At 43.1% G+C, this 26,640-nt stretch overlaps 1 protein-coding gene across 4 annotated transcripts in view; it reads right to left on the bottom strand.

Annotated features, from left to right (window-relative positions):
• Positions 1 to 26,640, bottom strand: part of ZNF652 (zinc finger protein 652) — a 497,165-nt gene that overhangs the window by 227,264 nt on the left and 243,261 nt on the right. The window contains exon 2 of one of the 4 annotated variants that reach the window (XM_069634389.1): positions 21,076 to 21,150. The exons of the other annotated variants lie outside the window; for them this stretch is intronic. Within the exon in view, the coding sequence (XP_069490490.1) occupies positions 21,076 to 21,150 (75 nt within the window). The remainder of the gene's footprint in view (positions 1 to 21,075; positions 21,151 to 26,640) is intronic. 4 annotated transcript variants of the gene reach the window in all.

Below are 26,640 nucleotides of genomic sequence, written 5' to 3'. Positions count from 1 at the left end.
AAACTAACAGGTTCGAAGAACCGAGAAGAACAGAACTCCAAAGAGTCAAGGCGTTAACCGAGATTCACGAAGCAACACGTTCGCGGAAAAAATGGAACTGAGGCTACGGGCGTCGTGCGTCCTACTTATCACATCGGATGACGTCGGACGAGGCCCTCCACGACGGCGCATCGACGTCATCGACGCAGGACGCAGACGCTGAAAAAAGTTTCCGAAGCAGCACAGCTGTGGTGATTACATGTCACAGATATGGAATACGTCGGAGGACCCAATCTCGAAATTAACATTCTGGTGTTTACCCTGGGTAGAGAGTAGAGATGCCCAAAGAAACAAACCACTAAACTTCCAAGATTGCCAAAAGAATGCTCTGGAGCCCCTCATGTATCCAATATTACATTATGTACTAAGAACATTTTTCCAACTCGGTCTTGTATACACAGCCCAATTACCTTTCATCTATATGTTCCTGGTAAGTAGACAAAAATAAAAGTTGCTGTAAAGTCTTGCTTCCAACGTGTCTTCCAACTAAAGCCGAGAAACAAATACTCCCATTCATAGCCAACAAAAACAAAGCTGCGTTAGTAGATTCCCTCAATACCCGGTCAACTCGCTGTATGCTCAACCCACCATAAACCAAATCGAAAGCGTCAGAAATCCAGGATAGGATGGGCTAGCTCAATGTCGGACTAACCAAAACACACTTGCCCAGTCTCACTTGCCCAGTCTTTCAGACAAAGCAAGGAAGAGTTTTAAACGTGTGTGGGACTAGAGGAAAGCACAGCAAATGTGTCCAGGCTTAGTAGCTCACAAATTAATTGCTTGCATCTCTCATATGGGACCAGCGTGCACTTCAAATTTGAATCCCACAGCAGAATCGACTCAGCCCTTCCTCCTTGATAAGGTTGATCAGTTGAATAGCAATAACCAGGGTAGTTCTTTGATGTGGAAAGAATCATGCATTAAGCGCCATATACAAACTCAAATAACTTATTTAAAGTACTAAAAGCAAGGATTAAGAATTGCTGCCCACTAGAAAACTATGCTCTGCTGACCAGCTCCTTCTCAATGTTCCCAAACATAGGCACACAAAGGATCTCAGCCTCCCACAATATGAAAACTTCCCATACACAGTTGGCAAGTCACATTCCTGCTAGACTAAAACAAAATGCTGAAACCCTGACATTCAACTGAGCTATGCTCATCGCCAGCAGAATGTACCTGCTCCATTGCCACCCTTACAGTATGTACCAAATATACCTGCTGCCCGCTTAAAACGAGCATTAGTTAAGCAGCCCATCACCGCTTTTCATGCCAAACAAAAATGCTCAATTTGTATTCATTTCTTTTGTATTTGCTGGAGCAATTATTCTGTGGTCTGAACTGTAGAAAACAAAATTAAAAGTCCACATAAAGCTCACAAAAAAAAATCAAACCGGGCAATACTTACCGATATACATGAGAACATCCCAAACTCACTCCTTAAGCGCCAAAAAGTGAATCTTATGCAGGTTACAAAGGGGCTCCACATATATGAATTGCAAATAACGAATCAAAAACAAGACGCGGTTCGTTAAAACCATGCAAAACTTTCTTCCATGCTGAAAGTACTTGGAGCACAATGCAGAGAACATGCAACACTATAGGTTCACACATTCCACCCCACACACAACAGCATGGCTAAGAACAAGTACCAAGCTTCACCGAAATGTAAAGGCCGTTATGCTGTGCCTCTATAGGTCATAAGTTGCCATGACCTGCAATGCTGCGACAGCTCTGGACATGTCGAGCACATTTATGAAATTTAATATAGCACAAACAGACCTTGAAAGCAGTAGAATGCAGCACACACAAGAGTCGATACAGAGAGGGCAAGGAGTAGGTGAGCAAGAGCTGGGGGGTTTGGGAGGGGGAAGGCGACTGTTTCCTAAAGTGGAGGGTTTTCAGTTTCTTCCTCAAGTGCAAGAGTGATGGGTCTAATCTGATGTGTGATGGTGTCATTCGAGACTCCAGATGGATAGCAGAAGGCTTCCTGTTTTCTGCTTTTCTCCTTCCTGCATCTCTCAGATACCAGCTGGGTAATGGTGTGGCTTCAGGTTCTTCAAACAAGTAGGGTGGAACTTTTTTTGTCATTGCCGTGTAGCTGATGGAGACAATTTGGAAGATGTGGGGTTTGCAAAGTAACCAGAGTAGCTCTCAGAGTTGTGAAGATGTAGTTGTATTTCTTTAGTCCGGTGTGTTAGGGGAGAATTCTCAGAAATGTGTTAATTCCCTCCACCTTAGAGTCCCCAGCAACTTTGCTGGATTTTGAGGAATTTATTTTTTTTTTATCTGGAGAAAGCGAGACCCTTTTTCCCCACTCTCTCGTGTATTTTAATGTTATTTTGAACTCTGTGTTTCTTTTGGTTGTGGAGTCTGACAAACTCCACAGGCATCATCTTTTACATTGTGTCACACAGCACCTTCAGTGCAGTGACACAGGGAAGTCTTTCAGATTTCCCAAAGGTTTAAATACCTTCTCTGGGATAAACTACTGTTTCCCAGAGCAGTAAGGTGAAATTTACTTTACTTACATTCGTAACTTTCTAGACCCAGCACACACTATCTTACAATAGGGTGCTAGAGGGGTTACCTAGTATCCCCTTTGTCTAGCTTCTCATGTAACATTTTTTATGTTACCCTTTCTTCGATGAATGACTGGTGGCAGGCGGTGAGGATATATTGTAGAGTTGTTACACTAAGAATTTACTTTGCTTTTGTTCAACTAAAAAACCTTCACAAGGCTAAACTCCACTAGAAAAGCAATTGTAGCATGCCAGATATGGATAGCTTCAGGCAGGAAGCCCTGATCATTTTAAGAGTAGAGCAACTGAAAGAAATATGTAAAATCAGGAATCTTCCTGTTAAAAGAAAGAAAAATGAACTGATTGCAAGATTGTTGAATAATCGAAGTCTGGGTAGGAGGCCCGTTACACCTACTAACCCAGGAAATGAGGAAAATGATAATGAGGATAATAATTCAGAGTCTAACTCTAATATTGTTGAAGATTCATAAGTCTAAGGAAGAGAGCCCCTCTTTAACTCAACGGGCCCTTTTGCCTCAAACTGTATCCACAGGGACCCCACAAGGTCCATCACCGAGTCCAGAATTTGTGTTTCTTGAGAAAATGAGACTTGAGTTAGAGTTCAAAAGATTACAAATCCAAGCTGAAACCAAACATCAGGACATCAAACTAATGGAAATGGAAATGCAACATGCTCTTGAAATGAAGACATTGTCTCTTGAAAATGTTTCTATACCAGAGTCTTCTAGGTCTTCCAGTCCAAAGAGACCGCACATGCCTAAAGAAGCAGTGAGTATGTATGATGTGAAATATTATTGTTGTATAAATGACTCTTGTTTCATGCTATGCTTTGCCATGTTCATTCTAGAATGAACATGCGACATGATGTTCAAATTGGAACACTGAATCTTGGAGAGTTTGTTGTTGCTTCAGTTATAACAGTTGAACCTGAGATCTTGGATGTGTTGGGGTTCTCAAGATACTGTCCTTCACTTTACCTAATAAAAGCACCTAGTTAAAACAGTTGGCGTGTTTGCTTTTATAAGAATGGCGACGAGGATGGGATAATGTTTAATGTTCCGGTGAAGCCTGCCCTGTTTTTTTTTTTATAACGTTAATTCCCATCGAGACCCCCAACACCAGCTGGCGGATAGTGACGACGCTCACCGCGTGTGAAGCTGCGGAGAGGAACCGGCACCCTGCATGTCCCAGTGTTGTCCTGCCAGCCGCGCACTCAGTTCTGCAGAGGAGAAGATTGCCGCTGACGAGAGAAGCTGTGTCGACCCGACAAGCGAAGAGAGGTGAGAGACGCATTGAAAAGTCTCATCGGGACTTGTGGCGACGCCGCCGCCGCGTCTTGGAGCTGTAACACCTCCGTGTACATCTCCCTGTAGGAGCCCAGTCCCTCTCTGCCGGCAGTCCGCTTGGCATTTCAAGCTAGGCAGCAGCACAGTGCGCGTCCAAGCGTATGCCTGTCACGTGATCCACCACTTATCCAGAAATCAGGCAGTTGTTGTGGAAGGAACCGCGTATGTGCCCTTCATTGGATTGCTGTCCTAAACTAGTGAGTCACGTGTCCGGCTGTCAGTCAAATTCCATTGTGGAAACTGTTTTCGAAATAGAGATCTAGTTCCGCAGGGTGAAGCGTGTTTTGTGTTGAACCCGCCTAGGGCCCTCCGAGGAAGGCGTTCTGGGATTGCTGCTGAGAACAGGAACAGGTGAGATTTCCAGCAGTCTAGTGTTCCGATTCGAATAACCCCAGTTTTGGCTAACAGATGTTTACCCAGTGAAAGGGGAGAGATTGTTTGAGTTGGCTGCTCTGGTCCTGGACGAGCGACAGCAGATATATAATACCGAGTGCTGCGGATTGAAGTTGTAATATTGCACTTTCTGGAGTACCTGGTCCCCAAGTGTTTATGCCCACCCCAGGCCCGCCCAAGATTAAATGGGCGCCTTGGAAAAAGGGTTTTTTACATTACGTTAAAGCTACCTGTGGTAATGGGATGTAGATGGAGAGAAAGGTGGCAATGCTGATGCACTTTTTGGGATATGAAGGTCAGAGAATATATGACACTCTCCCAGACATTTCTCAACTGGATTTGGAAGAGGGATCTAACAATTTTGATGTGGCTTTGTTAAAGTTGGACAAACATTTTGAAGCTAAAACGAGTACTGTCTTGGAAAGATATCATTTTGGCATGAGGTTCCAAAATGAAGGAGAACCCGTGGAAGATTACATCACGGGTCTAAGACACTTGTCTCTTAATTGTAAATTTGGTGGTAGTCTAGATGAACATATAAGGGACCAGTTTATGTTACATTGTGCTAATGATAAAATTTGCGAGGAAATTTGGTTGAAAGATTACCCCGATTTAGAGGAGGTAATAGGCATTGCAAAAAGGATTGAGCACACCTTACAGTGCGTAGCCGAATTGGGGGTTAAGGAAAATAAGTCAATGTCAACTGTTGAGGTTCTTAAGGTGAATGATAAGAAGGGAGCATACATGAAAGAAAAGAAAAAACAAAAATTCAAACCTGATAGACGATATGAGCCTATACAAAACAAAGGTGGGGGTAGTGAACAGGTAAATAGATGCGCCCAGAAAGATAGTCCCCAGGGTCACATAAGAAGGGAAGACAGACTGTTTCAGATGCGGTAGTGCTCGACATTTGTCCACGTCTCCCATATGTCCTGGAAGGCGCGTGAATTGCAGCATTTGTAAGAAATGGGGTCATTTTGAGAGCTGTTGCAAAAATTATCGGGTTGGTAATGGAAAACGAACTCTTCTCATTGAAGAATATGATGGTGCAACATCTGAGGAAGGTGATATTTCTGAGAATGAAATTGTTACTGTTCACATGGTAAAGTGCTCGGGGTCTGATGAATGTGAACACCCTTCTGCTTGGGTAAAAGTGAATGGACACTTAGTTAAGATGTTGGCTGATTCATGTTCAAAGATCACGCTAATGTCCAGAGTGGTGTTCGAGAATGTAGTTGGTGGTTCTATAGAGCAATTACTACCCTCTGATAAAATGCCGGGTGGGTACAATGGTGATATGATAGAAATTTTGGGATGTTGTAATGCCAAGTTCAAGTTTAAGGGCAGAGTGACTTGTGGAAAAATGTATGTCACAAAAAGGGGAGAAACATTGCTGGGTTGGAAGGAGCAGAGAGGATTATGCATTAAGTTAGACCCTAATAGTGAGGAACAAGTACTTAATGTGGCCAATATACATGGATCGTGCAGAAATAATTCTGGAAGACATGAGTTGTTATTTAAGTATCCAGAAGTATTCAGGAGTAATGTAGGATGCTTAAAAGAAATGGTTCACAAAATTGTTGTAAAAGAGGGAAGCAAACCAGTTGCATCTAAACTTAGGCCGTTAACTTTATCTATGCGAAAAGCTGTACATGAGGAACTGATGAAATTAGAAAAAGAAGGCATTATTGAGCCGGCCAACGCAGTAGAGTGGATTTCTCCTGTGGTAGTTGTGAAGAAAAGTAGTGGAGATTTGAGAGTGTGCATCGATCTAAGGGAACTAATCGGTGTGTTGTGGCAGATCGGCACCCTCTCCCAAACATGGGAGAGTTGTTGAGTAGAATTGGAAGTGCAACATTTTTTGCCAAACTTGATATGGCAAGTGCCTACAATCAAATCAATTTAGATGCTAAATCTCGCAAATTGACTGCTTTCATTACTTATGAGGGAATATATCAATTTCGGCGCATGCCTTTTGGTTTAATATCGGCATCTTCGGTATTCCAAAAGGTTATGGACAAGTTGTTAAAAGATGTCAAAGGTGTCTGGGGCTTTCAGGATGATGATCTCATATGTGGTAAGGATGAGGAACAATTGAAGGGGAGACTGGATGAGGTTCTCAGTATTTTTAAGGAGAGAGGTATAACTTTGCGAAGTGAAAAATGTGTCTTTACGACACAGGTTGTTGAATATCTAGGCCATGAAATATCAGAGCATGGGCTTAAACCAAAAAGGAATCTGGTGGATTCCATTCTTAAGGCAAAATCTCCTAGCAATAAAGCTGAATTGAGGTCATTTCTAGGTACTATCGAATTTTATCATAGGTTCGTTGAGAATTATGCTGACTGTATAACCTCTTTAAGAGCATTGTTAAGGAAAGGAGTTGAATTCGTTTGGAGTAGGGAATGTGAGAGAGAGTTTGAAGAAATGAAAAGAAAAATAGATATGGCCAAACCCTTATCAATGTTTGATACAAGGAAAAGAACTATTCAGTCAGTTGATGCCAGTGATACTGGTATAGGAGTAGTGATGTTGCAACCAGATGTGGATGGCTCAGAGGTGGTTGTAATGCTTGCTTCACGTATGTTGAGAGGGGCAGAACTTAATTATTCTGTGTTGGAAAAGGAAGCCTTGGCGTGCTATTGGGGCATTGAGAAAAAGAAGAATTTTGTGTGGGGTCAGGATTTTACTTTAAGAACAGATCATAAGCCCCTCAAGGCAATTTTCGAAAATAAAGGTCTTGACAAGGTATCAAGGAGAGTTGCCGGTTGGGTTACAAGACTACAATGCCACAAGTTCAGGTTGCAGGGAAAGAAAACGTACGAGCAGACCATGCCTCTAGGGAGAAACTGGACGATGGGGCAAATGAAGACAGCAATAATGTGTGTGGTGAGAGTGAAATGGTTTTTGTAACTGCAGAGGGTATCATACAAAAGCAAGAATGGATTTGGGTGTTAGAATCAAATGAAATGTGGAAACGCATAGTGATGTTTATGGAAAACGAGTGGCCGGAGAAAAGATTACTTTCCAGGGAGGAAAGGTCATTATGGGAAGTAAGAATTGAACTGTCAGTGAAAGGGGGGCTATTGTTCTGATGGGACAAATTGGTAGTTCCTGGGTGCCTGAGGGAAAAGCTGATAAAATCTGCTCATCAAGGGCATATAGGGGTATGTAAAACGAAAGAAGTGATAAAAGCAGATTAGTGGTGGCCTGGTATTGACCGCGATATTGAAAAGGTTGTTGGTGCATGCACAGATTGCATTAGATCTGGAAAAAATGTGATGGCTGTGTCTCAGCCCATGGGAAAGACAAGTATACCTGAGGGAGTGTGGCAAGATTTAGCAATGGATGTTTTGGGTCCAGTTGACATGGGGTTGGGAAGAGGAAAGTTCATTCTTGTCCTAGTTGACACATTCTCAAGATGGACGGAGTTCAAGATCATGAGAGAAGTTACATGTCAACGCATTATAGAATTTCTTGAAAATGTATTCGAAAGGGAGGGTCTACCTAGTAGTATCCTCACAGACAATGGTCCCCAATTCACTGGAAAGTTGCTCAAATTATCTGGTTAAATGTGGGATTGGGCACAAAAGGACGCCTCTATATTATCCACAAGGAAATGGTGTAGTCGAAAGGGTCAATAGGTGTATTAAGGAAGCTATCCGTGGAGCAAATGCATGTGGTTTAGATAAGAGAGTAGCCATGAGGGAAAGGTTGTATGCGTTGCGGACGGCTCCCGGTTCCGAGACCGGTGTGAGCCCTTTTGAACTCATGAGGGGCCGGAAAGCTAATACATTGGTGGTTCCAGCTTGGCTGAGCAAGGGAAGAAAGACGGATGTAGTTGTGGAAGATGTAAAAAAAAGAATGGATGTACGTAAAGGAAAATGGGTGGAAAAAGTCAATGAGAGAAATCCTAAAAAGAGAGCGGTGGTTAAAATTGGAGAACTGGGTTCGGATAAGAAAGGCTGTGCTCTCGAAGAAAGGAGAGCCCCTGTATACGGACCCTGTTAAAGTTGTGCGGGTTTATAGAAATGCTGTGGGGTTGGAAAGTGGGCAAATTTGGTACATGTCCAGAGTTGAAAAAATTGAGATAACTTGTTTCTTGCTCATTTAAAGTGATAAATTCGTAAATGTGTGTTCATGAAATATTTTTTGTAAAATAGGGGAGGGGGATGTGTTGTATAAATGACTTGTTTCATGCTATGCTTTGCCATGTTCATTCTAGAATGAACATGCGACATGATGTTCTAATTGGAACACTGAATCTTGGAGAGTTTGTTGTTGCTTGAGTTATAACAGTTGAACCTGAGATCTTGGATGTGTTGGGGGTCTCAAGATACTGTGCTTCACTTTACCTAATAAAAGCACCTAGTTAACACAATTGGCATGTTTGCTTTTATAAGAATTATGTTTTGGATTGGTTGGGTGCTTTTGAATATAACTATGGGATTCAGAGTTTCACAGGGAATCAGTTCATTCCGTGGCTTTTGTCTAAGACTCCCGACCCCACCCCCCAGGTTGCAACTGATGCTGTAATGGAGGTGGGGGAACTTGAAAGATTGGAGTATGAAAATGTGAAGCTAGCTTTGATAGCTACATTTGGGAAAACACCTTCCCAGTACCTTAAGAGGTTCAGGGCCCTCAAAAAGACTGATGGTACCACTTGGGCTACCTGGGTGTGTGAAGATTTGAAAAACTTAGATGGTTGGGTTGAACTCTTTTGAAGGAATGGGAAATCTGTTTTTCTAAATCTATTTTTGATGCCTGCTCTCCTGAGCTGAGACAGCACTTGGCTGACTCAAAAGAGACTGATCCCAAGAAGTTGGCAAAAGCTACTAACGTGTGGATTGCCAACGGGGCTACTCACAAGGATTCTCGGGCCACTCACAAAAAGGATGAGGGGAAGCAGCACAAGAAAGATGACAAAGAGAATTCTAAAACCTCCCATCCAAAAGAGGGCCACAAACATAAGAAGGCTAAGCCGTTTGGGAAACCAGGTCAGTCTAGTGAAACCTCTGGTGCCAAACCAGAGGGAGGACAGCAGAAGCCCCCATTTGTCAAAACAATTGGAAAATGTTACGCTTGTGGGTCAACTGACCATGTGAAAGGGGATCCCAGATGCAAGGGTACACCTTCAGGGGTCCACAATGCCTCCTTAGCAGTCATCCCTGAGGGAGAAGTACATATGGAAAGTGGAAACTTTCAACTATTGGCTGAAGACCCCATCAGAGTCTCTGCCAGTCTTTATTTAGTTTCCCTGGGTCTGTGGGAACAGCAGAATGTAAATGTGTATAACTCTATACCAGATAAAACAAATGAATACTACAAGGACAGTGTACTTGTAAATGGTCAGGCGACGCCTGCCATTAGAGACACTGGGGCAAGCATCACAGTGGTGGATGAAATCTTTTTCAAACCTGAGGATGTTGCTAAGGCACCCAAAGGCCCCAGTGAGCTTGCTGGTGGCCCTATCCAGATGGTTCCAATACTACAAGCTCTGATCCAGTGCAACAATATGACTAGGAATACCTGTCAGTGTACAAAGTGAGGTGCCTGGGAAAGTCCTGCTGGGGAATGACTTAAAAACTCTTGGAGTTGTTTCAAGCACCACCAGGCCTCGCAGGAAAAGGAAGCAGGAGCAGACTAGGAAGGCCATAGAGCTCACATTGAATAACTCAGTTCAAATAGCTCTGACAGACCATGCCAAGGAGAAAACTGCATTTTCAACCCCAGGAGGCCTCTACCAGTTTAAGGTTATGCCTATTAGACTAAAGAATGCACCTGCTACATTCCAGAGGATGGTGAATCATGTTCTGAATGGGATGGAGGGTTCTGCATGGCCTACTTGGATGACATTGCATGTCATATTGGAAGGAACATATTGACCTCTTAGGATATGTATTGCAGGCTCTTGTGCAGGCCAATTTGACCATAAAGGCAAGTAAATGTCAAATTGGTCAGAGTAAAGTGGTCTACCTTGGACATGAGGTAGGAGGAGGTGAAATAAGGCCGCTGCCTAGCAAAGTACAAGCTGTACAAGACTGGGCCACCCCTACGACTCAAACCCAAGTGAGAGCGTTTCTAGGTCTCACAGGTTACTATAGGAACTTCATTGAGAACTATGGGACCATAGCTTCTCCCTTGAATGTGATCTCCTCACCCAAATCCCCCAAGGTAGTCAGGCGGAATTAGGAGTGTACTAGGGCATTTTGTCATGCATCGTGAGGCACACTTACCAGCTGCACCACCACATGTCGGCGGTCCTTTCCGGCGGCTGTGCGGGCCGCGGGTACGCTCTGATCCCGCCTCTATCCAGAGGCTTGCTGAACTCCGCACACTGCGGCACCCATGGCGATGTTGGCCCTGCCCATGTTGGGGATTACCATGGCGGCTAGAGACGTGCTGGAGCGCCGCCTTGTTTCCCTGCTGCTCACGTGACCCGCGTATTCTGCCTGGACGGCAGCAATGTTCACGTGCCGCCCGTTCAACAAAGGGTGATCACGTGACCATGAAGTGCTAAATAAAAGACGCCTTTTCTGCATACTCAGAGCTTCTCAGCTGTTTTACTATGGCGTTTGGCTACCTCGGTGCTCCTTGTATTCCTGTGTAACTTCCTGGATTTTGGACCTCGGTTTCTGGTTTTTGGACTGGGTGCCGATTTTGGACTGATTACCTGAACTGCTACTCCCTTGGATTTTGCTCTTACTGGATTGCTGTTTCTCTTACCCCTTGGCTTTGGCATGCATTTAAGGACTTTGGATTACTTAAGAACTTAATTGAACTCTGACTGCAGTACCACACAGCTGGCCATCATCCAAACCACAGTGGACCCTGAACATGTCACAGCAGAGGTACCCTCCCATCTCCTTTCTGATATCCTACGACACCTTTCAGGGGGAACATTTAGGTTACCAAGTGTCACCGGTCATCCCCACGGGTAGGTGCTCTTGTGCCTGTATCACTGTAGACCTTTGAGATCCTTGTATCTATTGCATACATAACCTTGTGTTTTTCCTTGCAGGCACCTGGGGATCAAGTGTCTTCTCGGTTCGTGCCACCTGTGACCCAAACAATCGGTCAGCGTGTTATACCTTCTCTGACTGGTACTTGGGGACGGAGGTATTCTAAATCTATGTGGACCTCGGTTCTTGACACATTTGAAGGGCTTAACCAAGCCCTTTGTCAAGCTCCAGTCTTAAGAGCACCTGACTACAACAGATCATTTATTTTACAGACAGATGCTTCCAATACAGGTATAGGTGCAGTTCTGAGTCAGCTGGATGAGAAAGGCAGGGAACACCCAATCTGCTTCATTAGTAGGAAAATGTAGGAACCTTAGACAAGGTGGGCAACCATAGAACGTAAATGTTTTACCATTTTGTGGTCTTTAAAGAAGTTTACACCATACTTGTATGGATCTACTTTTGTGATTCAAACGGGCCACCAACCTTTGAGATGGTTAATGCAGATGAAGGGGAAAAAATCCTAAATTGTTAAGACTGTCAATCAGCCTACAGGGGTTTGATTTTACCATTGAACAAATGTCATGGTGTAATCACCAAAATGCTGATGGTCTCTCCAAAAAGTATGACTGACTGGAGTAAGGAGATTCATCCAGAGGTGCATTAAATCCTCCTGTCCCTTAATCTAGGGGGGACGAGTGTTAGTGAGAATGCTCAGAAATGTGCCAATTCCCTCCACCTTATAGATCCCCAGCAACTTTGCTGGATTTTGAGGACTTGATTGTTTTTACCCGAGAGAGTGAGACCCTTTTTCTCCCCACTCTCTCATGTATTTTAATGTGATTTTGAACTCTTTCGTTGGGTTGTGGAGTCTGACAAACTCTTAGGCATCAACGTTTACATTGTATCACACAGCACCTTTATTGCAGGGACACAGGGAAGTCTTTCAGATTTCCCAAAGGTTTAAATACCTTCTCTGGGATAAACTACTGTTTCCCAGAGCAGCAAGGTGAAATTGACTTTACTTACATTGGTAACTTTCTAGACCCAGCACACACTACCTTACAATAGGGTGCTGGAGGGATTACCTAGTATTCCCTTTGTCTAGCTTCTCATGTAACATTAGCACCCAAGGGTGCCATTTTTGTCAAAATGGCCCAGTCTTTTTTTGCCATTTCTTTGTGGAAAGGTCCTTCTTGAGATTTACTCTGCGCGCCAAACCAGGTTTGGTCCCATTGTTCGCTTTGCCTTTGGCGGGATTCAGGAGTGAAGCCTGCCTGTGGCTCCAGGAGGTCTGGGGTGGGCAGGAAGTGAGGGAGGTGCCCGAAACATCCTGTGCTTAGTCTCCAAGGAGACCCAAATGCACTCTGTAGTGATTGGCTGGCTGACTGTCCGGCAAGGACAGACACCCTGCTGGGTGACTGACAGCTAGGCTGGAATGAATGGGAGAGAACTGAATAAAAGACAAGGCTTTTGGCTTGGAAGGCAGAGTCGACCACTGGACGAAGAAACCGAAGAAGATCTTGAAGAGGACACCTGCTGCAACTCCTGGACCGTTGGTTTGCCCGGTGAAGCCCTGCTGCTGTGCTGAAACTCCAAATTCGTATCAAGAGAGAAGCCCCTGAAGGACTTGTCCCCTTGAGTTGATGAGACCAATCCACTCCAAAGTCAGTCACCTGGACATTCTCTCGGAGCTGGTTGCATTTCCAGAGAGTTGCTGCTGGAAACCAAATAGCCAGGGAGAGGAACACCAGAATGTGTGCATTGCTTTTAAGTTAGCCAAGAGCTCCGGGAAGATCCTCCAGACTCCCAGGAAGCAGGACTGACCGAGCCTGAGCCCCCTCAACGCAGTGCAGGACCCCAGAAGCAAGGAAAGTCCATCTAGACAGCCAGAAACTGCAGTGTTGCTATTTGCGGTAGTCCCGAGGAGCTGAAACACCGAAGTGCCACTTGTTTGAAAGATTGCCGGTTGCGATCGGTGACCATCCCATTGCAGAGCAGGAGTCCCCAGAAGTCCTCCCTCTTGTCCCCACGACTGAGGCCCAGGAACAGTGAGATCTGCAGAGCTGCACAGGAATAGAGGTCATGTGCTGCACTTTTTCTTCAATACAAAGGTACTGTAAAGTCTGAGAGAACTTACCTTTCATTGTAGAATTGCTTGATCTTCTACTACTCACAAGCCTAATCAGCTTGTGGCCCTACATTTGATTCTTCTTTTCTTCAAAGACTTCTAAAACATTGTGCAAAGACTTTGCTACTTACCTGCAAAGATGTGCTTCAGCACATATAGACTTTTGCCCATTGACTTTGGCTTAGCCTGTTTCACTGAATGACTCTTATTGGGGGATTCAAAATTATTTGCCTGATTAAGAATATTTGTGGTCTCTTGTTTGTTCTAATAACCCTTTCCTTTTACCAACTTTTAACAGTATTCTAAATACAAACAGTAAGATATTAATGTCCCCCGCACCTTAGCTACAAGGGTGTAGGTTGTGCCCCGCACCCCGAGGGTGTAGGTTGTGCCTATGGGCCATCCCAAAAGCATCTTTACTGATTTAGAAACTTAGAGTATACAGTTTTGAAGTAGATGTGTGGTGCTTTTTATATTGCTCCTTTCTGAAGAAGGCTTATTCTAACTGACTGATAAATAAATTAATAATTGTTTATTCAAGAAACCTTGTGTGCGTTTATTTGAATACTTGTCACTGTGAATCTCTGTGTAACTCCACTACAGATCACACTGACCCTCTTGAGATAAGCCTGGCTGCTGAACACGCTGCCAAACTGTGCAGTACAAGCTTATACCAAAGGTTGAGTTTCCCATTACCTATAGTCAGAGTTGTTGTAGTGTTGCCAAAGTGTACTGCATACAAACTTTGCCTAACGATGTGACTGACTGCAGTGTGTTGGACAACTTCCAGAAGGGCCAGGAATGAAGTTGGTATGTTGAGGGAACACTGCACCTGCTCAAGTGGGAAATGACCAGGCAAAGGCTCAGAGGTTCTGAAGCAGGGATGAAGATCTTGATTTTTCTAGGAACAGAGCCGGTACCAGGATGTTTGGATTTTCTTCATGATATGGGTTTTGAAGGTAAGGTTGTGTTCAATGATGAATCAGAAGAAGTTAGGTACAGCCAAATAGAATTAGATCTTCGTGGGGTTCAGTAAGTGCTTGACATCCATGCTTAAATGAGTACTATGCCAAGTATTAATTGATGGATGTGGTTGACCTTTAGGTGAAGTTGCGCGTTGAGGGCATTCTAGTGGATCTTTTAAAGTTACATTGAAGGAACTCCCCTATTTGTTTCAATGTTTAGGTTGTCAGCTGTTTGTTCCCCCTTGTATATGAAGTAAAAAGACCTCTCCCCAATATTCTTTAGGTCAAACCCTATGACCTGGAATCACCTGTGCGTGGGACATTTCAAGATGGCAACCGTAATACTGGAGAGTGGCAATGCAGGTGAAGACACTGGTTCCTATGCAGAGGCTTTCTAGCACGGGAGACGCATACCAGTGTGGTGGAGCAGAGGAGGCCACCGAGACAGAAGGAGAAAAGCAGTGCGCGAGAAGGATGTGCCGTGGAGATGCTGGGAGAGAGTTCCTTGGCGTTCAGCAGCTTAAAGAGGCAAAATTCTCCATATCGGGACCTGAAGGGATGCAGGCGCGTGTCCGTGGAGCAGCGAAGGAAGCCAGAAGCACGACTGCACAATCCAGAGTGGGAAGTGAGCGCCAGAGCCACGCCGCAGATGCGCAAACAGAACCGGAGACACTAGAGAACCGGTGAGTCAACCCAAAGGAAGTGGGGAACCCGGGGCGTTCCGGCTACCGCACCAACAACAATTTGAATGTTATGAAATTGTTAATACAGAAACTACAAGAAGATTGTTTGAATTCAGAAAAGGCAAAGTACAGATTCAAGCCCCAATAAGATACAAATGCATGAGTGTGGGGCAGAGTTGGAACGAACATTAAAGAAAAAAGATATACAGAGCCAAGAACGGTATATGCAGTTTTGGTGGTAGAGAGGAGCTGTGAAACACAAAGTAGTCCTGACAAGAAAAGAATACCAGGCAATTGAAATACAAGAGAAGTCCTGGCAGGGGAGTATACCAGGCAGTTGGAATTGCACAAAGAGTCCTGGCATGGGAGTAGATCAGGTGAGTTGCAAAACTATAAGACCTACTTAAGGAGGACAGCGTTTGCTAGATAAAGGAGAAACTTGTGTTAAAGACCTTTACAGAATGTATTGCCCAACAGGAACATTACCATCACATTTAAGAATCCGGGGGCAGGGCACCATCCTCTGGATCCAAGGTCTTTCACTTTGGAGAACATATCATAGAAGCTATTCTAATTTTCAGTTGCAAACACTTTGTGCCAATATCAGGTTGAAGACATTTCCTTTCACACTGAAATGTTTTGTTTTAGTGTGAGGGTCATGATAGGACCTTTTGGATACAAGGACGGCTTTTCAGTTACTGACATCCTGACACAGATAGATACTTAGTTTTTGGGCAGGGAAACTCTTTAGAGTAGGGCCAGAGAGGCATTTTCCAAAACCATTTTCATTTAAATAAAAGTCTAACGAAAAACATGACAACTTCATATCCAGCTTTTACTTATCACCCCTCACACGATCTACAGTTGATTGCTTTGATACACTTGCATTCAGACATGCAAATAGCATGCAAACTTGTCACATATGTCAAAAATGTTTTCAATTAATGTCCACTTGTCAGGCCATATTTGAGAATGACCAGACCTAAAAGACATTAAGGCCACATTACTGGTAGCCATTTGGGCATACAGTACGATAAATGCATAAGTATTCTGTGGTGCTTCATAAAACTGGTTACCTACTTCCAAGCACTGTAAAATGGAATATTCGACGTATCATTCCGGGAAGCAATGTTTGCAGTAAGAGCTGCACAAATGTGTGGTTTAGTGGTCATTGGCAGTAGTATACAGTTTTCATTGTTTGACCATAAGAAAACACAAAAGAAGGAACAAAGGCTTGTGTGGCGGTGGTGTCAAATATAATCATGTTGTGGCTGTGTGTTGACATTAGAGCATGCTTAGGATTTCCTGGGAGTTGCAGGGACTACTGATTAGATAATCATATTGGATCCCCTCGTGAGTGGAGTGGGCTCTGGTAAAACCGAGCTTGCTGACAGGGGTGTCCGAGTAGGAAATTGAAAGAGTGCAGAAGGGGTGCTGAGGACACCAAACGTATCTCTTCTCTTATTTCTCTCAACTCTTCTACTGCTCTGTCACGCTCTTTGGTCTTCCATCCTCTCGCCTTGCTCCTTTGAAATCAATCTATCACTCCTCTGTTCATGTACTCTGTCTTCCCCCGTACCGTAATTCTATCTTAGCATCACTTGCATCTTTTGGATGGTTTCCTTTTCATTCCCAACTTACATTTCATTTGCTGTGCTTAGTCTTTAAATCTGTGTGTGGGCTAACTCCTGATTATCTTGCTGCTCTTTTGTCCTTTTATACTCCTTCGGGTTCTCTGCGCTCCTCCTGTGTTTAGGTTGACCGTTCCCCGTCCCACCTGTGCACAGTCCCGTTTTCGTTCCTTCCAGCTTCTTGCACCTCTTCATTGGAACAGTGTTCCTCTCTCTCTTCGGTCTATCACAGTCTACTCTGTCTTTCGAGTCCCTCTGAAAAATCATCTTCACTGTCCATGATTGTCCGCTACCAGAATTGATGTTCGATTTACTTTACTGATCATTATTTGTGTACTGCTGGTTTTAACTTTGTGCAGCGTTTGAGCAAAAGCAATATATAAGATTCAATAAAACACAAAAGGAGAGTTTAACAAAAAAAACAGTGAGCCACATCAGATTGGCCTTGGTGGAGAAGAGAGAACGAGCGTTACCCTTGTATGTGTTGAATTGGTAATTATACAACTGGAAAGATGTATGTGAATAAAACTAGTATTAAGGCTGTAAAATTATGCACAACAAGCAAGCTAAGTCAAAGCACACATTAAAGTAAACCTTCTATTATAAGGGTGGTATGCAGAGGCTGTGTGCCACCTTAAGCATAGGATTTGGGACCTTCGTGCACGTCCTAGGTGTATTCAAGTGATGCCCAAAGAAGCAAGGAGGAACACACTCTTTCAATTGCGCAAAGACCCTGAACGTCCTTAAAGCTTTCATGTTCATATAATTATGAACTACGGGCACTCTAAAATGAGGGTGGCTTCTGGTCTGTGGCTCGACTGGGAGCAAGTCCCTGGACCATGTTGCATGGAACTTCTTGACGCCTTCTAGCAGTTTTATGTGGATGCTAATTGTGCTGTGGGAACTAGGATTCCTGTTGGCCTGCGATTGGGCTCTTCTGGCAGTTAATCTGTAGAATCCAGCCACGTCTCCCCATGTCAACATGGGTGCAGTTACCTCATTGTCGGGTCATGATGTGCTATGGCATGTCGCAATAAATCTTGTTGGGATAGGTAATGGAATGATGGGTCATGCACAGCATGCTGAATAATGTCATGGCATTCACATTAAGTTTCCAGTTTCACATTCCTGGTAACTTGACATTCCTAGTAAACTACAAGTTTGACTTTCTCTGCAAATGTGAAATTCATTAAGTTACTACTTTGACATCCTCGTAAGCCCATAGTTCACTGAATTCCAGTACACTGCAATGAAAAAGCCCTCTACAGCCCCAATTACGATGGAGAGCAAGCTGCCATTAGAGAGCTAAAACTGTAAAGCAACCACACACGTCTGTGCCCCATATACCGTAATGGAATGTATTGTTAAAGTCTGAGACTAAATTGTATTGACAACTATTTCCAAATACTTTTATAAAATTAGTACACCTAGGATTCCATAAGGGTACAACGGCATTGCAACTGGTTCCCAACCAGATCAGGGAATAGAATTCGGCTTTTGTGACAGTTAAAGACACAAATGCATATAAAAATATAAGCATGTGTTATTCCACATTTATCCACAAATTACATTAAACAACTGAAAACAGTCTGCATACAAGCGTTTGACAGAAAACAAATTGTGAAGTGGGAACCAGACATAATGAGAATGGAGAAGAATACCAAACGCTCAACCGTCCATCTGCGAAATCTGTAAATGTTCAAATGGGCAAGAAATATGTGCAGCATGGAAACTTCAGCGACAACTCTCATGTTATGTTACGTGGAAGCTGCAGGGGATCAGAATATACAGACGTGAAAGAAAGCCGGGACACATCTTGCTCGAGTTTCCTCCACCTTGTCACTCAGCAGAATGAGGCAGATAGTGAGGCAGACCACATCTCCCTTATGTGTTTAAGGAATTTGAAAAATATATAACAATCTGCTGCACCCACTTGACGTGAGCAACGCCTCAGCCGTGTGTAAGAGCCGGGTCCTGCGACTGTGAGGCGAGACACTTGGCACCAAGACCACAATAATCACCTTTCTTGCAACAGTAAAACGTCTAATATTTACATGCTGCTATACAGGACATATTTTGTTATGGATCATAACATCTAAAAGGTACTTAGCCAGCAATGTAATAGGAACAGCTGTTCTTTTGGGAAAGTCTTATTTGTCTTGTGCCCCATCTTCAACTGTGAAAGACATGTTGAATGAAATTTGCATATTTAACTTTAGGATACAAACTTCCTTTGTTTCCTAATGCAGGCGTCTGTGCCAGGGCCGGCCTTGGGCATGGGCGTCTTGGTCAGTACTCCAGGGCACCAAACTAATATGATTTACAGAGGGCACCATAGCCTCTACCAAGCCAGCATGGAGGAGCCTTTAAAAAGCTCATTTGTGCTGGTGCGGCAGCGGCCGTGGCATCCTATGTAAAATAAAACCCTCCCCCATGCTGGCGTGATGCGCTACGTAGGTGAAAAGGTCCTACACAGTTGGGCGCTGCTTCCACACTAGCATGGGGGAGCAGCTTTTCTTTTACAAAGGGTGCCACTGCCACCACAGCACGAGGCAGTCTATCCCAAGCTGGCGTGGTGGCAGCGCTCTATTAAAGTGAAAAGCATCCCACTCCCGTGCTGGAGCAGGAAGCTTTTCCCTTTAATAAGGAGCCACTGCCATGCCAGCACAGCGCAGCGCAGCCTTTGAAAGGGTTAACCAAGCTGGCGTGGTGGTGGTGCCCTATGTAAGTGAAAAGCTCCCCGCTCCTGTGTTGGAGAGGGGAGCTTATCACTGAAATAGGGCACAGCTGCCCTCCTTGGGGGGAGGAGGTTGGCCAAGCCTGGCGTTTTGCATAATAGCAAAGAACCTTTTGAGAACTTAAGAAATGCTTATGTTCCCAAAATGCTCTTTGCTTTTATGCAAAATAAAAGTTTCAAATTTGCCCACAATTTTAAATTTAAAAAGTGTCTGTGATAGTGGTTCACTAAGAAATAATTTTGTGCTAGTAATGGAAGTTGGACTCTGCTGTTTTAATTCGTCACAATACCCTAAAAAAAGTCTGTAAATTGCAAAACATATATACCAATTTGCACATCTTTTGAAAAGTATGCAAGGTTGGATGTTTCTGCATTCAGTCTCGTGCCAAGTCTTTTGCAGCCGATCTGGGAATTACATGGGTCACTCAGGACAGAAAAGCTTCACACAGGGCGGGAGCTTTTCTTTTATCTAGGGACTCACCCATCTGATGCCGCCGGCCGAGCCATCATGGGGACAAAGGGGTGTGCACAACATTTTCTTTCGCCTGGGGCGGTGCCACAGCAAAGGCCGGCCCTGGCCGAAGCCCTCTCCTCCCCCCCCCCCCACCACACCACCCCCCACACACTTTGTTTAGGACTCGAGCCCCAGATAGTGACCAGAAAACTATTCTCGAGCCTGAACCACCACAGTGCTGATTAAAAGCTTCAGCAACAAAATCTGACGAGAGCGACCCCTTTTGTTTACTGCATCTGCATTAAGTTTTAATGCAAAATATTGAGATTAAATGCAGCGACAACTCGGAAAAAAGGGAGTGGTTTTGTGAGTCTCTTCGAGACTGCTTTACATTTGGCCTTCTTGACTGCCAGATGCAGATTTTGTCCAACGAAAGAGAACAATTCGGAGCTTGTCAGCACCCGAGCATGTGCGTCCCTTTTGTACAACAAAAGACTAAAATCTCACTGCATGCTCCGTTCCTTTGCTCATTTCCAAAGCAAGGGAGCAAGCATCGTGTTGTGCTTTTTATACGAAACAAAGTCAATCCGCAATACCTTAAAACCTTAACTTACAATACTTAAATCCCCAACATTTCACATCAGCCTTCTTCCACATAATACGGAACTTCAAAAAATCGATTATGCATTTTTATCGCCGAACTTGCAGTAGTCCATCTTTAACACCAGATGGCAACACCGAACGGGAAAACCAAATTCCAATAAAGGATCATTTTATGTAGAGGATGAAATTCAAGAGTCGCAACAACAGCTGACATGCAGTTTGAAGGGCATGTGTCTGACAAAGGCACTTCAGTTCTTTGTAACCACATGAATAAAGTGTGGAATTGCTAAACACATTCTAAGAAACAAATTGTAGCAGAATGCACAAACACAGACTGTCAGCCAAACAGTGGATTAGTTCCAGGAGCCAACAGTATCAATGCATTATACAATATGTTTTAGGTATTTAAAAAAAATAATAAAAAAAACACGACGGAGACCCTTTGCAGAGGGTTGACTGCCTGTCTACTCAAGGAACACATATCCGTCAACATCCAGGCAAGTGCAGAACAATGCAAACAGGCAGCCACATTTGGGCTGGATGGGATTGAACAATGCACGGTGGATTCTAAAAGGGAAGGTTACTCACTGTAACGGGATCCGGGCGTTCTTCCTTAATTAACTTCTTTAACACAGCTAGGTAGCATGGTCCTTTCAGGCAAGTCTAGAGTCAAAAAGTTTGGGCCGTTAGTAGGGTCATGCCTGGTGCACGGTTTAACACATGACCCTAACGCTATTCCAAAAGGCCACACTGTAGAACACTGGCGTAAGAGACAAAGCAGACCAGTTCACTACATCGGGATGAATCGTTAGAATGACTGAGGAATACGTTTTAGGGGAAGCCATACAGTGTAAAGTTGTTCAGTTAGCAATCAATCCACCTTATTCCCAGAGATCAGTAGACTCAGATGATCCAGAAGACACCAACACAACAACCCAAACTCCCTTTGTGGTGCCTGAATCAAATATGGTCCCTACTTCTCTGTATTGTTTAAAATACAAGCTCATAACACACGCAATTAGTACTTTATTATCCATTGTTACAGGTTTGGGAAATTCTTGAAATACTGCAACCCAAATAACAGTCTTTGTGAAACCTAAAAACTTAAACCTGGACCAGTGGCAAAAAGGCAAGTGCTCGCCCAAACCAATGGAGTAGAAAGAAAACACTAGTGACCCCACTCTACGGAGAGACTGCAATGGTAGAAATAAGAGACCCACTAAATGAACATATGGAAGGCTGTTACTTGGATTGAAGTACATCCGTTTCAGAGGAGATTTACATAAACGGTCTGAAAGATGCTAATCTCTACTTGCAAGGTCTTTGGAGAATCTCCATCTCAAGCCATTGCCACAAGTTGAGTCAAAACCCCAAACGGACAGTAAAAGGTGAAGGTACCCAACGCCAATCCAGAAGTCATGGATGGTCACCATGTATAGAGAAGATGGTATGGATATACACACACCCTTACCCCCCCAGCCCCTGCCCGGTGCAGTTTAACATTTTCTGCTCAAAAAATAATACCCACTGTGTTGTGTTGCAGTCAGTTGTATTTTCATACCTAGTCACAAAATAAGCAATCTTGGGACATAGATATAACTCAGGGTCCAATAACTATACATTAACTAATAACATTCAAACCTCTAAACGTTCTTAAAAACGCACTGATATTTTACTAAGAAGTGAATATTTTTAGGAAGTTTTAAATGTGTTCTCATAAATGGTAACTAAACTACAATGACTACATGAAATTATGACAAGTTAAATTGGTACTAAAAATTCAGTATGTTAAACAATATTTTAGTTTAACTTGTTTACGTTTAAAAATATCATATTCAACTTTTTACACAATAGTAAAAAAGGTTTTGTATTAATGGCTTGCCCAATCCCGCAATGTATTCCCACCAAAACAACCGTTGTTTGGTACTCTATTGCAGGAAAGCACTCTGTTGCATCCCACACTGCTGGTTACTTACTAAATGGTCTGATAGTTCTTAAATCCATACATGACTAGCTGGCCTGACGCAGGCCAGTTTGAACGCAAGCGGTCACATTTAGAATTGAGATTTAAAGATAGTCTAGTTATATTTGCGCATATATCCAACTTTAACACCTTATTTTTAATGCCATATCAAGAAGGGTGGTATACGACTGGAGGGGTTTTCGTAGTCATTTTCTTATTGTTACCAATTGTTTAGATGTCAGCAGTTGTGATTTCGTCTAGAATAAAAGTTAATTTTCTTGTGAAGTAATGTTCTTAATTTGTATTTTGAAGAAAGAAGGGGGTCAAGTGTATTCATGTACTTAAATCTTATAAATCCGTATGTTCGTGATGGCTGCACCCTCTTGTTAGAGAGGTATGGAACAATAAGCTAAATGCACTTTGTTAATATTCTTTCTTGGAAGTAAATAATAGAGCCAACACGTGTTCCTCTAATTAAGGCTTCTGGGCTCCTTAATTAGTGATGCATTATAAACGATCCCAAGCCATTTGGAAGTATTAAGGTTTGACGAGTCTTACTGAGGATTTATTCTTCTGTGAGTCCTCATTAACAGGGCTAAATCGCACTATGTAGTTGGAATAATTCTGTTTGTTATAGTAGTGGTTCTTCTGGTTTATCGAACATTTCAATATCCTAAATTTAAATTCATTTACAGTGCTCATAGTCTAATTTAGAAACCTTGAAATTAGTTGGCTCGGAAAGTGTTAGTGTTATACAGACAGAAGTACTCCGATTGGGCTGGCTTCTTCAAATATTAATGGCATGGCCTGGTTTCATAGGGCCCAAACCTCACAAAAGAACCAACCAGCAGCAATGCTTAAAGCAAAAAAGCACTCATCATGCCTAGAGCATATCTTATGACATGTAAGCTATTGGAAACTAGGACAAACTACTAAATAAATCTATTGTTCCAAAAAATCTTTCAGGTGCCACAGTCACGGCACAGTTAAGGTTACTTTATACTTTACATAAGAAAACGTTTTCCCTTATAACTTTTCAGCCCGTATGGGTCATCAGCAACCTATCACGACTGATCCGATCAAGCATGTAAAACACGTTACTAGTTCATGCACTGGTTCAAAAGTCGTTAAGAAAATCAATAAAATGTTTCTACTTTGTTGGAATTGAGCTGTCCAAAAGGGAAAATACATTTTCTGAACACATTTTTCTCGATATGTCGGCTAAGGTGTTCAGCACATATGTGCACTTTGCCTTTAAATTGTGCATGCTTCAGCAATTTTGAAAATCACATCAGCCAAACTCAATATTTGTAGAAAAATGGGAATTCTCTTAGTTCGTGTGTATTCTCAATGTGTAATAGGCTATACAAACTTATGAAAATACTTCTGAAAACTCATCTAAATATAGGACATTCTATCCTGGCACAAACATGCATTTTGTAGAAAATCAGAACTCTCAGGTTAGGTGTGCCGGTAATGTGTTCTGTGAAACATGAACAGACCGAGTATCAGAGAAAGAGGTTCGCTGAAAGCGATAGAGCACATGAGGGAGAGACTGATCCAAAGAAAGTCAGATCGATCAATTGACCCCAAAAAAAAAAAAACTACAGCCACAGCGAGATAAATACACACAGCCAAAGGCAGCTAAAGAACCATACCAAGCAGACAGATGCATGTGAAAAAACTCATAGGACTGTTATGCGAAAGACGAAAATACATCAGAAAATTAATTCAAATATAGACCACTGTGTCTCCTCACAAACAAATGCTCGTAGTTTTGTATTATAGGACATCCGAAAACATACCTAAAAACAGAAGATTTCGTGTCAGCTGAAACAAATTGTACATTTCTAAGGAGCATCTGAATTATTTTTTAAAAGACCGCTAAAAATAGCATATTGTCCGAGCAGATGCCACAACACACCGTCTGCTGCCATTGACACCATCACTGTCACCATTCGCACAAAGCAAATACCTGCCTCATTCCAATCAACATCCTTCACCACCATACGCACCTTTCACCATCATCCATAAAAGCATCAGAATCCACCACATGAACCACCATCCACACATCGCCACCATAAACCTCCGACAGCATATGCACCATCCTAACACCCGCCACCATTATCCAAATCCCATATAGACATCCACAGTTCCATTGGTCTGAATACCCTTCACCGCCATACGCACCCTCTACACATTACACCACCATCCACTCCCACCCTATGCCACAACCACCACAGAGCGACAGCATGGCCAATTCCATTCAACCTCTGCCACCACCAACCTCCATCAGCAGACCTGCAATATGGAAAAGAACTGATGCAAAATTATAAGCATGAAAACCATTAAAAGTTCTTTAAAAAATAAGTACCAATAAATAAAACAAATTGGTCTAGAATACAGACTTCCAAGAATTCTATTTTTCATTGAAGTAAAAATATATTGAAATTGCTACACTTCATTATTTTAAATAGACTGAATGACGACTATGGGGAACATACAGGATTATAAACTGTACAAGGGTCTTCCTTTTGCGATAAACCTCTGCAAACTTCTCCCGCTTACCTAAAGAAATTCCTCAACTCGTATTGGCGTAACCAATTCCTCCACTATAGGCTGAATCTGCTGCCTACAGAGGATATACAGCAGATCAGGTCAAGGAAGGGTACTGGTGAAAATGGGAACTCTAATGTTGTAAAAAGGAAGGCATGGTGCAGACGAGAGAACACTGAGTCATTGCACTGCCCTCCAGAATCCTATTTTGGTGCTTGTATCTACTTCGATTCAGATGCTGTGCATACAGTCCGACATCTAGTGGCAATCTCGGAGTATTGCCTCTTTTTTTTTTTTGGAAGAACGAGACGTCGACCTGGGCGTGTCTAACACTATCCCTACTGTGACGTGTAGTGTACCCATGATCCCTCATGCATCAAGGTCCCCGGTTGTTTTTGTTCTGCCATGAGGGAGCCTGAAGAAAATGCGCGATTGAGTACAGAAGGGTAGAAAGGTGTAAGATGTCTATGTGCCTTCAACTCCAAGAGGGGAGGAAAGGTGGGTGCAAGTGAATCAAGGCAGATACAAGAACCAGAAATACGATTAAAGTAAGTAATGTATGTCTTCTGATGCTAGTGAATCTGCTTAGAATCACATGCTGTGAACAAACTAGCAAGCAGTACCAGGAGATGGAGGTGGGATGTTGAAAGTAACAGCGGTAAAAAGATGTCTTAACCCCACCTGAACCACCTGAGAATCAGCCTTAGAATGTGTACAGAACGCCAAAAAGTTACAGCGTGCAAACAGCATCTAGAGGAATATTTGCAATGAAAGGAATATGAAGCTCCTATGCCATGAGTAGAATGTGCTCCAGGCGTAAAAGGTCAAACTCTCTTTGACAGAGTAACATTTGGATACATTTAACGATCCATTTAGAGATAGCCGACTTGGAGACAGGATAGCTTTCTCTACCAGTGACAATGGAGACAAAGAATATAGCAGACTAAGAGACAGGATCCCCAATTGATCGGTCTTCCAAAGTGGCTTGGTTTTATTGAGGTAATGCATACTGCTCTTCTCACATCTAGTGTATGGGGGCTTGTTTCAGCTGAATTAGGATTCTGAAAGAAAGATTGAAATTCTATGGACTGGTTTACATGGAACTTAGAGATGAATTTAGGTGGTAAGCGTGGATGTGTGCGTAGAACCACTTTGGCTTTACGAATCGTAACAAATGGGCCTTGATCAAAAGGGTTGTTTGGTGAAACCTTCACCAGACCTCAGGTCACCAATGAATGTAGTGAATACTATTGCATATTTCAGATTTATGTTCAATCATTTCATAGTCATTCACTCATGAACACCAGTGATGTCTGATTTTTATGAAATAAAGTCTTTCAATTTTATTTTGGTTCACTCTCCATATTAGTCTTGCAGAGACCTTCGCCACCAATGCATTTCGGTCCATGGACCTTCCTCGGGGCATGCTTTTGAAATGCATGTTGCACTCGCGGCACGTTCAGCCATCTGTAGTGTACATCGGATCTCTGATGGTCGCCGTTAAGTTATTCAGTACCATTATTTACATCAATAACTAGTCGATATACAAGTAGTGCCCACCCTACACCCTTCTTGTCTTGCCCAACAAATGGGCCTTGAACTGAGAGCGCATGCAGTTCACTTACCCTTCTAAT

This window comes from Ambystoma mexicanum, chromosome 13 (genome assembly GCF_040938575.1).
Source record: "Ambystoma mexicanum isolate Mex_15411 chromosome 13, UKY_AmexF1_1, whole genome shotgun sequence".
Lineage (NCBI taxonomy): Eukaryota > Metazoa > Chordata > Amphibia > Caudata > Ambystomatidae > Ambystoma > Ambystoma mexicanum.
Note: the sequence above shows the minus strand (reverse complement) of the source record. Positions and strands in the feature narration are given on the sequence as shown.